The sequence below is a fragment of the Physeter macrocephalus genome, chromosome 3 (genome assembly GCF_002837175.3).
Source record: "Physeter macrocephalus isolate SW-GA chromosome 3, ASM283717v5, whole genome shotgun sequence".
Taxonomy (NCBI): domain Eukaryota; kingdom Metazoa; phylum Chordata; class Mammalia; order Artiodactyla; family Physeteridae; genus Physeter; species Physeter macrocephalus.
Window position 1 is genome coordinate 22,786,350 of NC_041216.1, and position 15,994 is coordinate 22,802,343.

The 15,994-nt window shown below is 41.3% G+C and overlaps 1 protein-coding gene across 4 annotated transcripts in view; it reads right to left on the reverse strand.

Moving 5' to 3' along the window:
- Positions 1-14,238, reverse strand: part of PRDM2 (PR/SET domain 2) — a 120,026-nt gene extending 105,788 nt beyond the window's left edge. Inside the window, exons 1-2 of one of the 4 annotated variants that reach the window (XM_028487820.2) lie at positions 14,166-14,238; positions 57-130 (exon numbers count right to left, since the gene is read on the reverse strand). In XM_028487820.2, coding sequence (XP_028343621.1) covers positions 57-65 — 9 coding nt within the window. In that variant the 5' untranslated portion in view covers positions 66-130; positions 14,166-14,238. Of the gene's footprint in view, positions 1-56; positions 131-10,840; positions 11,670-13,462; positions 13,547-14,165 lie in introns of those variants that run through there. The other 3 variants (XM_028487821.2, XR_008616935.1, XM_055083761.1) reach the window with 3 other exon arrangements.
- Positions 14,239-15,994: the final 1,756 nt, after the last annotated feature.

Here is a 15,994-nt window from a genome sequence, read left to right on the forward strand (position 1 = left end):
GAACTGGTCTAACATCTAGGTAATGTATTTGTATAAATTCTTATTTTTAAACTCACCTGATTCATTTTCAATTCCTGTTGTGTTCTGAAAAGATACACACAACAAAGAAACTTCTTTGATTACATGAGCCCTAAAAAGAAAAACAGACAATTGTGATATGTACCTGCCTACAAATTTACAGTGATTTAAAACTACATACAGAACTGCAGAGTTTGCTCAAAGGGCTATTCATAAAGCAACTCCATGCCAGATCAACTTCAATATATGCTGAGAACTTACTTTGCAGATTTATTATCTACAATAAAATAGATGTCTTACTATTCTTTACTGAGGCTTCATTGTACTCTACAATTGAAAGCAGACTCATCAGAATGACATCAAATTTTTGCTTTGGAACTAAATCATCCCTAAGAAGAAATAAATTAGCTTTGTTAACAGAAACACAAAGCAGTGCTGAGTAACTTATGCAATGTAAATGTTCTTCTTTTACTTATATCAATACTGTGTTGAATACAATTAGACCCCTATACGTTATTTTGTTTTTCAAACTCCTGAAGTAGAAAGGTGGATTTACAAACATTTCCATGGAGAGTTCTCTTTGAGGAAAAGAATGAAAACTTTGAAGTAAAATGCAAATGTTTTAATAAAAGCTGTCTGGAAAGACCTACACTTATTCCTTTAAAATTTTTCTTCAATTTATTCATAGTATAGTAACAAGACAACAAAATCATTTCTTGGAAATGCAAATGACATACCTGTCTCTAGATAACAACCTATGAAGATGGTCCTTTCTGCAACGTTCTCTCTTAGGAGTCATTTGATGTCATTCATAATACATGAAAATCATGAGAGTAGCACTTCCACTGTAATATTCTTGTTTTCAGCATGTATACATACACATCATTAAGCATAATTCTATTTCTTCACGAATTTACCTATATTTATGCTTCCTTCCTAGACCCACAAGACTCTGCTCACATTGTAACTTCATGTTCTAACTGCTAATAAACCAAAGAAAGTAGAATTCAGGGACATTATTCGCCCAAGAATATATGTGCCACCGGGCAGATAGCCTGCCCACTATCCTAAAGAATAGTGCTTGACATTTCACCCCATTTCATTAATATGGATCGTTTGGGGTTTTTTTCCTTGAGCTCTTTAACCACACTCACCTGGATCACCTTTAACAAAGGCACTATATTTAAGCTAGGGCCTGGTCACCTGAACTAGTTTTTATTCATAACTGGCACAGGGAATGTATTTGATAGCTTGGAATTTGTTAGAGAGCTCAGTGCTATACAAATATAAACTTTTATGAAGTAAATACTCAGTGAATACAATTTCAGAAAACTGGTGGTTAACCCATGAAGTCCATTCCTTTAAATTTTAACATTAAGCATCTTTCCCACATATTTTTAACATGTCCTTCCTTAGTATATACATCCTTTATTGAATATAATCCATCCTTTGCTATGAGACTTGAAATCATTATAAAGTTTAAAATGCGTATTTGTCCAACAGTGATGAGATTAGTGGCCCCTGAGGCATGCACGCCCAACCAACCCCCTCTACCAAATGCCTACTGACAGCCGTACAGTTCCACCAGGAGGACCTTGTGTGACACGTTAGGGCCCCAGAAGTGAATGAAATGGCAGGGGTTTCATCTGCCCTCTCACTGAACTTTCAGAGGTGGATTTACTAACGTTGGCCACGACAAGTTCACTTTGAGAAAAAACCTGTAGTAAAATGCAAATGTTTTTTTGGGTTTTTTTGTTTTTCGTTTTTTGTTTTTTTTGCGGTACGCGGGCCTCTCACTGTTGTGGCCTCTCCCGTTGCGGAGCACAGGCTCCGGACGCGCAGGCTCAGCGGCCATGGCTCACGGGCCCAGCCGCTCCGTGGAATGTGGGATCTTCCCGGACCGGGGCTCCAACCCGCGTCCCCTGCATCGGCAGGCGGGCTCTCAACCACTGCACGACCAGGGAAGCCCAATGCAAATGTTTTAATGAAAAAGATCTTTGGAAAGATGCTTTATCATTTCCTTTGGTTTGTCTTTTCCTTCTCACAAGACTCATCGGTATCATTTATGAAGCTTCTTCTAAGACCAGCAGGCACTGTGCTACTGTCGAATAAATCAGCTCTGTTAATTTTCACAAGGTTAGTCTCTCAACTAACAACACAGACTCAAGGAAGTTAAGATAACTCCGCCACAGTATCATAATTTTGGTTTCTGCTATGGTTTCTTAACCATATTTCCCCAGCTTTTTACTCTTGCCTCACCTTGCACCTACTATGTGCCAAGCTCTGCTTTTGAACAGTGAGCACACGGACCCCTGCCCTCTCAGGAAGGAGACCACAGTAAACAAATAAGCAAGTAAAATACGTAGTAAGTCAGATAATGAAAGTGCTTTAGAGAAAAACAGAGAGGCACATGGAGAGGAAGGACAGGGAAACAGGGATTATAAACTGTCTCTATCTCACTGCCTGTGAATCCATCACTATGGTGAGAGAAGGCCTCACTGAGAAGGGACATCTGCTAAAAGCTGGAAGGAGAAGAGCTGAGAGTCAGGAAGGGATGGGGGAGGAGCATCATAAGGGAGTAAGACTGTACACAGTAGATGAGAGGCCTAGTGCAGGAGGTGATGGTACAGGGTGGAGAGGGGAACAGGGGAGGCAGATTTAAGCACAGGCTTTGCAAGGCAAGCGCTGTTCACCAGAATGGCTATAGCTTTCCCAACCAGAGATGGAAAGCCACTGGGAGGCTTAAGGTGGCACAAGTGACCTAGTGTGACTTAGATTTAAAAAGAGACCGTAAGGAGGTAGGGTGGAAGCAAGCCGACCTCTTAGGAGGCTAATGCCCCAATATGGGCAAGACATGATAGTGCCTTGGCCCAGGGAGCAGAGGAGATGTGAGAAGTCATTGGATCCTGGATCTATTTTTAAAATAGAGTCCCCAGGATTTGCTGCCAGATTCGATACTATGCATGAAAAAAAAGAGAGGACGTGAAGGATGACACCAGGGTTTTTAGCCTAAGGACATGGAAGAATGGAGCTGCCATTTTCTGAGATGCTGCCTCCTCCTTTCCATCTGCTTTTCATCTGTTTTTCCCTCTTTATTTAAAACATCTTCCCTTCCTTTTCCTCCCGTTTTGTAGTTGCTGGCTCACAGGCACAAACCAAACCACTTAGATACTGTGACATCTAAAAATGAATAACTGAAATATTAAAGTACTGGAAACATCTTAGTCTTTCATTGATCTCAATGAACCTTTTTCTTAATAAAAAAGTTGCAATATAATTCAGATATTAATAATCTTCTCTCTGACTTTCTACACTGTCTGTTCCCTCTCTGTCCAAATAGGAATGCACCCATCATTTCTTTCCAGAGACTAGAGGATCTTAACACCTCTTTGTTTAAGGGTCCACAATGACCCTGTATGCTTAGATCCTATCACTTCTAATCCTAATTGCTAAAAACCAGACCCTCATTTTTTTTTCTTTCTCCCTCTTGACTCACAACACTGTCAAATTATGTATCTAAAATATTTTACAATAATCAAAAACATTGCAAATCTGACACTGACTTCTCAAATGATATTTTAAATTAGATTTATTAAACTATACTAAAAACAAGGGATATTACAAGAAAAGACCTGAGATTTTAGCAGTCTCTCTCAACAGAGGACCACTGCATTTTGAGCTGGAGAACTCTTGTGCAGGACTGTCCCTTCCATTAAGGCCACTCGGCACTGCCCTGCGTAATCAGTGCCAGCAGTCCCTCCAAGCATTTTGACAACCAAAAATACCTACACACATCCCCAGATGCCCTCCCAGTGGAGAACCTCTGAACTGTAGTAATCATGTACTAGCTACAATATGATAATATATTTTAGAGCAACTATAGATTCTAAACATTGTCATTGGAATAACTTCCTTAAGATTCCTCCAGGATTGCAAAACCCCTGTGGAAGTGCGTGGCAATTCTACGTACCTTTCATATTCAGTGTTGACTTCAATAGCATTGATTTATATACCCCCTCATCTAACTCTCAGATATCTCAAGGTCTGTGTTTTATCAAATGTGAGAACTTGAAGTATCAATCCTATCAGTGTAGAAGCAGAGAGAAATCTTTCCACACCTATCACCAAAACTTAATCATTCTATCAAACTTTAAAAAATGCTTAATAATTAAGTGCCTTCAGTTTTCCAATGGTAAATAATGAAAATCTTAAAATCCCTAGGACTTCTCTGACCCTGGATTCTGTCTTAGTTTCTTTTTTGGATTTCTATGCCTGACCAAATCTTCTTTAGTATGTCTGCATTTCCCTTCTATTCTACCTGTTGACGTTTTTCAGATAAAGTATATTACACAGATATACAAATTTAGAGCACGTGAATTTCTATCACCAACTATACCTTACTAACAGCATACACTCTTACAAAACTAAGAGCTTAATCTTGAATTTACAGATCCAAGGTTTTAATAATATACACGTACTTAACTTTTCAAGATACTGCTTTGAAATTCTAGGGCAAATCTTCATTACAAATATTTAGCTTAATAATATCATAAAGATGATTTGATTATACATGATCAGTATGAATACAGCAACAATAAAATAATTAGGGTCTTTATTCAAATGCCAGTCCCTTAGAAAGTCAAGACAACCTCAGCAACTGTTAAGCTGCTGTCATCTGACATGGAGGCCAGAGACCAGAAAATCTAGAAATATGCAGGAAACCCCATAGAAATATGCAGTCCCAGGGTCAGACCGGCTCTGCAGCCCCAGCCATACCTCTACCACCCATCCTCTGAGATAAGGCAGATTAAAAAAAAGATAGACACAAACTAACATTAATGCAATACGTCTAACACGTCAATCTGTCGTACCTGTCCTTTGTAGACTTGTGAAACCTACAAAACTATATGAAAAGCCTTTAAAGAAAAAGCAATAGCAGATTCTTTAAGTCTGGGAGGAAAGGGAAAGAATTAGGAAAATAATTATTTGATTCGCATATTCACCTATAAGTTACTGATAATTACTTTACAATTATTCTTTTGAATCAGTTTAGATCTTCTGGGCTACTTGGAAAATAATCAAATTTGCAACATTCACTTAGAGGTCACTAATATTATAATTATTCTCTTAGATTACAAAAAAATCCCACATTGTAACATCAAGACTCAGAAGAAACTAACTTTTAAGATTCAGGAAGCAACACACAGCTTATGGACAAAGAGTAAAACAGAAATAAGAGAACTAGCATGACTGTATCAAAATTTTTAAAATCATAAATACACTGAAAAATGGGCTAGATGCCAAAAAAAAAGTTTTAAAAATATCACTTTGTAAAAGGAGTCTTGGAAAGTTTATGACCTACATAAAAAAATTATTCTAAAACTAATCACTACATAAAGTAGATCTCTCATGGTAAATGAATATCACTGTAGTAAACAGAGATGATTAAGCTTTTTGCAGAGTAGATTTACAGTGCTTAACACTGGTAGATTTACAGTATTTAACACTGATCTTAGTTTTCTCAACCAAAAGATTCTTGCAATCCAGAAACCTCTAGAAAAATAATCAAAATATCTAAATTATGCCAACTTCTCAAATGCAGTTTTTATTAACAAACACAGCTGATGTACTTACTACATAAAACTACCATTCATAATTCCTACCAGAAGAATGGAATCACCAAGTTACAATCTATAAACTCTAGCTATCAATATGAAAACTTTTAGCATCTATTCGTTGGATTAAGCAAAAGCACATAATTCATAAATATTGAATCTGCCTAGGAATTTGCTAAATGAAAAATCATTCATTTTCCTTTTCTGAAATAATATATAAATTTCACAAGAATAATCATCCAGAGCATCCAGTTTCACCCTAAAAAATATACCCCCAACTTTCCTTTTAAAAAGCAGACTATATCACCAAATTAAATAAGATAAAGTGGAAAAAATCAAATCTGGTATGTTTATCACTTTCAGCATAAGGAGTCTGTGTGTTTGTGTGTGTGTGTGTGCATGTAAAGAGACTGAGAATACAGCAAAGATTTGGTAATTCTTTGGTAAATCAGAGAACATGAACGCTTACTGCTTTAAACTGCTCGTTTCTTGCCCTCTAGAATGATTTCCACCCAAGGCAAAAGGCAATGGTATAACAAACCATATCACACCGAGGAATTTCCCCACCTAAAGTGTATATTAAGAGATACAAAGAGAACAGAATGCTCACAAATAAACCAGTGATTTCTCCCTTTTCAATAAAGTGGTTTCCTCAATGAGGCCCAGAATACCACAGACAAATATCCCAGAGCCTGACTCCCCAAATTCATAGAGCAGTGTCCTGACGCCAACCTCAATAAGGAAGCAGAGTTTAGAGAATTTACTCCAGGTGAGAGAATTCGATATTGACAACAGTTTCCACAGAACTGAGGGGAAAACCACAAGGTCCGCTGTTTTGAATGGCTTCAGAGCCACAGAGCTCCGGTGAGACAAGGTTGATTACAGTTTTTGTTTGAAACATCTAAGTTAAACAACACCACAGTAGAATGTTAAATAAGAGATCAGCAGATAAACTAGGAGAATATTATAAATCCAAATTTAGATTATGGCACTTTAGGGTTCTTTCCTTCCCCTAGACTATCTCTCCTTCACTTGAAAAAAAAAAAAAAAAAAATTAAAAGGAAATTTTTCAAAAAACACTGCTCCAAGCATCCACTAATAAAAAGCTAGCTTAGCAATAAATGTATAGCAATTGCTGATTATTTATCATTTACCTGGTGATGTTAGAGATGGCTACTATTATATGCTCTCCCTATTCTTTTGACTAAATGTATACATCTATGTCATTATATTATGCTGAACGTTTAATTTATTACATCAAAAATTTCAGATTCTGTTTAGTGTTTCTACAATAATTCTACAAATGCTTTCCATTTTTCCATCTTTCCAGCCAGTCCCTGCTGTCTGATGAGAACTGTGCACAGATTCAAGATCATTATTACAACGCCCATCTCTCCCCAGAAAAGGACAGCCGAACCAACTGTTGACTGTATATTCTACAAAACAGCATTAAACTCAAAGAAGTTCCTATGAAATGATACTTTTCTAACATTTTCCCTATGTTAGACATGTAAAAACTTTAAATTATTATAAAAGGAAAATTAAGTCGATTCTTTCCTAACACTCACATGCCAAGCTTCCAAATCAAACACAAATTTTCTAAAAGCAAGATGCCCCATGATAGTTCACTTCACAATTCCCAAAATAAAATGAGCTCTCAATTGACCCCTTTGAGTTATTGTTCTTGCACTGGAGTTGCCAATGCATATGTTACTTATGTGACTATACATTTAAAATTGAGAGATTTTCAAGAACCCCCCAAACACTTCCGAATCTCCTTTAAAATGGAAGAAGGCTTCAGTAACGTGAAGCTCTTGTCCCGGCTCTCAAGTATGCACTTTCTCACTTTCTGAGCATTAATACAGTCACCGTACACGTGGCTGCTCGGAGCTTTTTTGGTTTTTCCTACACGATAAAATACATAGGAAAACTCACCCTCCACAAACTACACATAAATGACAAGGAGGCTTCTGAAATTCATAAGTGAATAACACAGAGCAAAATCACAAGTTACACCAGGTAAAGTGACAACTTAAACTATATTTCACTAAGATGCCGGGTTCACAATCACTGCGAGATTCTAGAGGTCTTCTCCCAAGAGTTTATTATTATTTTGGTAGGGAGTGACTCTTCTACTTCAAATAAAACTAACGTTTGGAGCCTATCCTCTAAATATGTAACTATTTCTGTTCTCAAGAGCATTTTAAAGTAACAGCAACACCTACTGTTTGCAGAGCAATGTCTGTGTACTGCTCTACAGTTTAAGAAGCTCTGTACACACATGAATTTTTGTTTAAAGGGAAGTATGTTTCCTCAAAATAAATTATTTGTGGTTCTTGTTTCAAGGTAAAGAGGAATGCCCGCCCCCCACGTATGATACAGAGGATGAAGGACAACCCTTTGGTGCCATCCGCTATAGTAAGCCAGCCAGTGCCACTCAAGTGAGGGTCTGTGCAGAGCAGAGATAGGCTAGATGGGATAGTTCTAGGGGCGTTTAAGTTCCAGGTTAAAAGTAAACTTGGCCTGTGGGTAGCGTTCCCCAGGTAGTGAGGGAGGAGTTATTATCCACCCAGCCTCCCTCCTGACCCCCTCCACAGGCCCTGAGGGTCTTCAGAGAAAGACGGAAGAGGGATTACTTAAAAGCAGAGCCAGTGAACGAACGTATGCAGGCAGGAGGCCAGGGAAAGAGCCTGCTTTCAGGACTGCCCTTCAGCAAGGCAGCTTCGGCCACCTGGGGTGGGCAACTTGCCCCAGAGGAGTTTCTGACTGAGAAGTGCCACAAACAAAGCAATGCCTAACAGTTTAGGAAGGTTAAATTGAAAGAGTGAGGAGGCAGGAGAGGAAAGGGCAGCCAGAAAGGCTGGGGCCAGGCAAGCCGGTTAAGAATCTGGATGATGAGCGATAAAGGTTTGAAACACAGATGAGAGCTGAAAAGAAACAAAAAATATGACTAGCACTGCAGAGGAAGAATGAACAGAATGTGTTTTCTAACTGAACAGGAGGTAAAAAGAGATGGTGAAGATGAGTTCAAAATCTGGAATGTGACTGACAAGAAGAATGTGTACATTTTAAAGACAGGGCAGCCAGGAGTAGGGATGGTATTTAAGTGGAAGGTGGTGAGCTCCATTTTAGAGGCTCTGAGGAGAGCCCAGACATTCAGGGGAAGCTGCATCCATCAAACGGGAAAAAAAAGTCCCACCACAGACTGCCTTCAAGGTGGGGGACAGAGATTTAAAAGTCTTCAGCCACAAGGGGGTGCCTAGGGACAGAGGAAATTGCCAAGAGGAAAAATATCCAGAGAGCAGAGTAGAAGATGAAGGACTGGGCTTTGTGCAAAGGCGTGGAAAAAACTAGGACAAAAAGTCGCCCCCTCCCCCATGTTCAGCAGCGGGAGGATGGGATAGGCCAAAAACCCTTAGGACTCAGAGATAACTTGGAAGTGTTTCTCTTGAAAATAACTGTGCCATGTTATCCCTCAATACCTATTATATTAAACAGGTATCTAAGAAAAACGCTATTAATGTTTCCGAACAACCTAAAGTATCTCAAATTGCTCACATATTCACCTATTCTTCTTAAAACATCCCAGGAAAAGACAGAAGTAATCACTGTCCACACTTTTCAAATAGGAAGAAGAGAGAGAGGATAACTGTCCTACCTCTACCACTGCCAGAAATAACCAAGTCCCTGCGCTTGATCTGTGAGATAGTTTATTCTGTATATCGAGGTAGCGCTCAAATAAATTACCAGGGAATTGCACTGATACAATATTTATCTCCCAAAACAAGTGACCTGACCTGCTCAATAACCTCTAACAGAGGTAACAGAGCTTCACAATGAAGAATCTAAATTTATCCCAAGAGTCCTTCTTTTTAAAATTCCTACTTTTAGATGTACTTCAAAATTAGGCCTTTCAGAATTACAGCAAAGTCCCTAAAATAAGACTCACGGAATGGGAAACATTTAGAATCTCATTTTTATACTGATACTCCAATTTATGCCTAATTTACACTGCCTTAATAAGGTCTTATGAAATGTGCAGAATTCATACTGGTATATAAGGGTTTGGTGAATCTCACAATTCTTTTCAAATATTGATGGCATCATTTAAATTATTTGAAAACGCCACAGAATTTTCCCACCAGAGTTTAATGAAGTCTTAGTGAAACTACTTATACACACAAGTAAAATCTGTAAGTGTCGCCAATTTCCAGACAGACCGCCCACCGTAATCAAACTAACAGTTGCACTTAGCTTTCCATATTTCAGGCAAACTGTGCCAAGAAGTAATTTAGCTCTTCCAAAGCAAAGCCTATCATATGATTTCTTGCAAGAGCTACAAAATACGTTTTTCACCAAAATGGCTGGCAAATATATAAGTATTCAGTGAAACCTCTTTTATTGCATGTTCCAAAGGACTAATAAATGAAAACAGAGTAGATGATGTGAACCAAGACCCTAAGAATAAATATTATATAGTACTGAGAAAAATATTATAAGTATAATTCACTCCAAATGAAACCGATTTATTACATACAGTAACTCTAATACATGCTTCAGGGAAGTCGGGGTGGGGAATGAAAGGCATTCTCTTTAAGAAAGAATATTTAAATGACACATGCATTCATCCCAGTGCATGAATGTGATTCTGTACATTCAGATATTCTGTAATTCAGAAAACCACCCCCTTACCAAATGTGGTCCCTTTTATTCTGCTTTATTTATCTGTTAAGTTCTAAATTACTCATTATTATTATTATTACTATTACTACTGATTAAAGATTACTTATGCCACGATAAAATTTCAGTCTATACTATCTGTTCTTTTATAATTCAAATAAAGATTTGACAACTTACACTTTTTTTCGTCAGGGGAAGTGGCATGCTTGCCATAAAGATCAATAACCTATCTCTAAATTATAAAGTAATAAAGTTAGTAAGCACTTCAAAAGTAAACTTTATTTCTTCAGGACAAATTTATCACTTTCAGTGCATAACCCTGAACCGGTGGTTTAAAAAAAAAAAGATTTTAGAAAAACTAGACTTCTATCATCAGTTTTTAAGCAGTTGCTCCACTAAGTCTCATTTTCTAAAAAAGACCATTGTTTCCGTGTTATTCAGTATAACAGACCACAAGCTTAAATTATGCACCAGGTATCAACGCTATGCAAATTTATTTAAAATTCCTAATAATTTAACCTACATACTGGGAACGCTGATCCTACGTCATGAAAACTCCTCCGTAGTTTCCAGGTTACCTCACGTTGCTTTACCTCTTGCCACGAAAGGGACGCCAAAGCAAAATTTCTGTAAGTGACCATTCAACAAAGTCATAAAACCAAACTCAGGAAAGAACTTCCACAGTAGGTCCATTCCCTGGCTTCAGTGGGGACTTGACGTTAACCATGCGTTGAATAGTATATTCTTCCAGTTCTGTGACTACAGAGATTCCATAAACCGCTTCAATGATTCAACCACCCAGTCTGATGGACCTTCCTTTAATGCAGTGGCTGCGAACTGGGGCGATTTTGCCCCCCCAAGGGACGGCCATCTGGTAATGCCTGGAGACTCTGTCGACTGTCACACCTGGCGGAGGTGCCACTGGCATCTGGGGGATAGAGGTTAGGGGTGCTGCCAAACATCCTACAAGGTACAGGTCAGCCCACACAAACTACCCAACCCCAAAGTCAACCATGTTGAGGCCAAGAAACCCCGCTTTAGTGGAACCTAAGTACTGCCTTCAGATGATTTTATCGGCTCTAACTATAAACAACTAACTTCAAAAGTAAAGAGCCGGAACAGGACCCAGACCTCTCACCAAGTGCTGGGAGGAGTGACGGCATCACTGAGGAGCTCCAGGCAAACGGCACAGCCCCGGCCACATGTCAGCAGTATCAGCATTAGTCTCTGTCGGGTAACATCCCCATCATTTGGAAACTCCCTGGATCTACACGTTGCCATGCAAGCTTGACAATTTTCCCCCACTGTCCACCTACTCCCTTTTCAGTCCCCACTGTGGAGTTTTCTAGTGCAGCCCACAGGCTTTTTTTCTTCTGCATGGGGATTAAAAATAGCATGAAAAGCAAGTCAGAAGACATGAAAATAGCAAAGAACCTAAGGTGCTTTCCATCCCGGAAAGTCTATGATTTAACAGGACTTAAAAGGTTTGTAAATCAGATCGGGAACTTGAAAAGAGATGGGCAGCTTAAAGAAACAGTCCCATGAATAAATAAACATCTAACGTAAAATAATCATCAAAAGGATATTCGTGCAGATATATGTATGTAACTGCACCGACCCGGCTGAAGGAAGAGAATAAAAGGGAGCTGAAGTGGAGTGCTATTTCTTAAAACTGCATTGGCAGGAAGAATGACCGTTTAGAGGCTAAAAAACAGAATTTACATTCTCACATATCTTAAAAGATGACAGAACTTTAAAATATACAATAGAAAAACCTTTTAAACAAATCTTAACGAAAAGAAAATCTCAGGCTATAGAAACCTTACTGATCAATACGGAATTGATAAAATTATGGCCAGTGCATATATGACATGGCCATTAAAAATCATATTGAAGAAGATTTAGTGGCTTGGATATATGCTCACAATATCATAAGGGAAGACAAACAGTATATATGATATCAATACTGTAGAACATGTAAATATATAGAAGTGAATAAATATATACAAGGAAAGAAATACACTCATGCATACCAAGAGAGACAGGGAGGAGGAGGAGGTCTGCCAAAATGTTCACAGTGGTTATCTGAGGAGTGGGAAGGGAATGGCTGACTTCTATTCCTTCTTTGTGTTTTTCTCCATTCTCAAACTGTCCTACAGTGAGACTCTTTTGCTGCGTTTTGTACTTACAAAACGAATATCAATACATTATTACAAATTTATACCGAATTGTTTCAGGAACTGGCCACAAAATGAGAAAAAAACAAATGTGAATATGCCAACTTTTCAATGAAAGAAACCACCTTCAGAATCAACAAAAGCCCTATTGAGCGTTATGATTACGTGCCTGGCACTTTTCTAACCACTTCAAATGTATTAACTTATTTAAACCAAACCAAAAAAGATGTGTAAAAAGAGCCATGGAATACCAGAAGCTGTGAACAAATGTTAGTCCCACTATGAATTTCAACCTCAGTTTCCATCGCTTGAAATGAGGGAGTTGGACGATCTTTAAAGGTCCTCTCAAGGCTACGCTGAGAGTCTACATGTAAAAGAATGTGGGCAAATGAGTGTAAGTTAGCTTCTGGAGAATGAAGGGGCAGCTGCATGCCATCTCAAAAGCAAGACCCTACTAAAAAGGAACATACGATATGTCTCTCAGTTCCTCCTCCTTAATATTTGTACAGCACATTTCATAACATGTTAAAAAAAAAACAACAACAGCCAACGTTTAAAGGCCTACATTTCCCCAATACTTGCACACAACTGATCAAACGGAGATGAAGTCTGGCATCTTAAAAGAATCACTGAAAGGTTCCGTTTGTTAAACACTGTGGTTGCTTTTCTGTAGTAAAAACTTTAAGAAACATTTTAATCGCCTTCTGGGTAGGACCATTTTAGTGTCTGATTAGAGGGATTTAAAGACTTAACTGGGATTCACCAAAGGGCGTTCCACCTCTGAAATAAAACCAAAACCCCAACGCAACGCTGAACGGAAGATGAGGGGCCAGCATGCGTGTCCTCTCTGGGGAAATTACAGCTGCGTAGTTGAGGGAATGTGGGCTCCCCGGGTCGATGTGGGGTTATTCCCGGTTCAGTGGTTCACGCGCGGGTCGGGAGCAACCACGGAGGTGTGGGAAAGACGCTGACCTGTTTGGTCTACTTCGTGTCTCACTTGCCACCATCAAAAAACAGGTTCGTGGGTATCTTTGATAACAAAATGAGTATGAGAAAACTGCACGTCTGTTAAAAACAAAAACACCGGTGGGTCTATGATGGGATTACCGAGGGAGAACACTCCCAGGCTTAAACCACACTTTGTGGATTGAGGAAACACAAAGACGCGAGACACAAAACAAATTCAGAACGCAAGAGTGAGAGACACACGGTCGGCTGCAACACAAAAAAGAGAAGCAAGACGACTTGAAATTGGAACGGCCCTGGGATCCGCGGGCGCCCGGGGTCCCGCTGGGGTCGCAGCCGCCCGCCCGGCGCCGCCGCCCCGCAGCCCACACGCGTCCTCCCCGCGGGGCGCGCGGCAAACCAACAGCGACAAAGCGGACCCCACTACTTCCCGGCGCCGGGCCCCAAGGCCGGGCCGGGGTGCTCGTCGCGGGACGGACTGACCCCGGACCGCCACCGGGCTGCCGGCGGGCCGCGCCTCGTTCCGGGGCCCCCGCGGGCGCGGGACACCGGAACCTCGGAAGGAACGCGCCCGCCGGCCCGCCCGGCCCTGCGCGCCCGGGTCCCCAGCGTGTCGCCCCTGCCGCCTCGCTCCTCGCGGGCAGGAACGGGAGTCCCGGCGCCGAGCCCGCCGCCGTCCCGGAAGCCACCCGCCCCGGCCGCCTCTTACCTGCGCCCGCCGCGCCCCGCGCCTCAGAGCGCCGAGAGCCGCCGCCCGAGCCGCCGCCGCCCCTCCGCCGGCCCAGGAGCCCGCGGCCGCGCCGCCGCCATCTTGGCTCCGGTCGGAAGTGACGTCGGTTGGCGCCGGCCGCACGGCCTCCGGGACGCGCGCTGCCCGCGCTGTAGCCTAGGGCCGCGACCCGCGGCTGAGCAGACCCCGACGCGCCGCTGCCGGAGGGCCCAGACCCGGGCCGCACACACCCCGAGGGCCCGGACCCGGGCCGCCCTGGTTCAGAGGCGTGTTCGCCCCGGGGCCCCGACCTCTGTTCTCTCGGGCTCGACGACCTGGGCCGCACGCACCGCGACGCGCGCCATCCTCACGGGCACCCCGCGGACCCCAGCGGGTCAGCGCCGAGGCTCGCCACCACCAGTCTGTCGGCGCCAAAGGCTTGGGATTCTGCGCGATCGAAAGTTACTGCAAGAACCCACAGCCTTTAATAAAAGGCGGAGGGCAAAGGAAAATGGGTTCATCACTACGTCCCTGTCAAATGAGTAAACACAGACCCCATTTTTCGCTCTTACCTAAAGGACCAGTGTAGCCTCCCCCAGGAAAGATCCAGCTCCAAGAGGGTGGATGCAGCTGGGTTTATTTGCTCATTCATTACAAACAAGTGTTTCTTGCCTGCCTGCCATGTGTCTAGAACTGTGCTACGTGTTGGGGCTACAGCACAGAACATGACATTGGCCTTGTCCTTGCGGAACTTATGATTTACAAACGAGGAAGCCAATAGACAGCCTGGGTGACAACGAATGACTGCTCTCAGGGAGATGAACGGGGTTGAGTTGGAGATGTCTGTTTCGACATCCAAGGACCGATGTGTATCAGACATCTAGCAGGCAGTCGGCAAGGAGTCTGAAGTGGGGGAGAGAGGTGCAGGCTGGGGATGAGATAGAAAGTTGGGGGTCTGTCGCGTATGGATGGTATTTAAAGCCATGATCACTTCAAGGTAAAGCCTTGAGAATGAAAGCAGGAAGAATCTAAATGAAATGGGTGACATTAGACTCAGTGGAAAGGCCCCACCCTAAGGAGGAGACATACTAAAGCGCAGTTACTTTTTGGAAACTTTTGAAGGAGCACACAAATCCGTTTATGTAACTAGGGTTTAATTTTAAGAAAACATGATGAGTCAACACGTATTATCAACTTACTGTGGAGGGATGATGCTAACGACCTAGTCAGGTATAGTGAACAAATGAAGATAATCTCATCAGATAAATTTTTATCAAGGTCTTAAAAAGTGACAGGGTCAGCGCAGAGCCTAAGAAAAAAATAAAATCAGACCTCAAGCGTTTACTTATTTCTTCCACTGATATTCAAGGGAAAGAGACCCTAGATTTAAGAGATACCTGCATGCATGTCACTAAAAGTGTGTACTCTGCTGTGGATCAGAGCAGACATCAGACTTTTCCATCCTTTACCTAAATCAGTGCCTCCCAACGTGCTCCATGCATCGAAATTACTTGGAGTATCTGAAAAAAAAAAAAAAAAAAAAGAAAGTGAGGGAGACTTGACCATTCCATCCACAATCAAAACACCAATGTACAAATCAAAAACCTTTTTAAAAAAGCTATATGCCACGTGGCATTCAATAGAATGCAAAGGAAAATAAAGGAACATTAAGCTAGAAGTGACACAGTGAACCAGAACATGTACAAGATAGCATCATGCCAAGAGATGGTTGACAGAGTAGTCAGTGGTTGTCCTCCCTGTCATTAATCTAAAATGACTGGGTGTTTTAGTTTTCTGTAGCTCTTGCAGCAAATTGGGTGGCTTAAAAC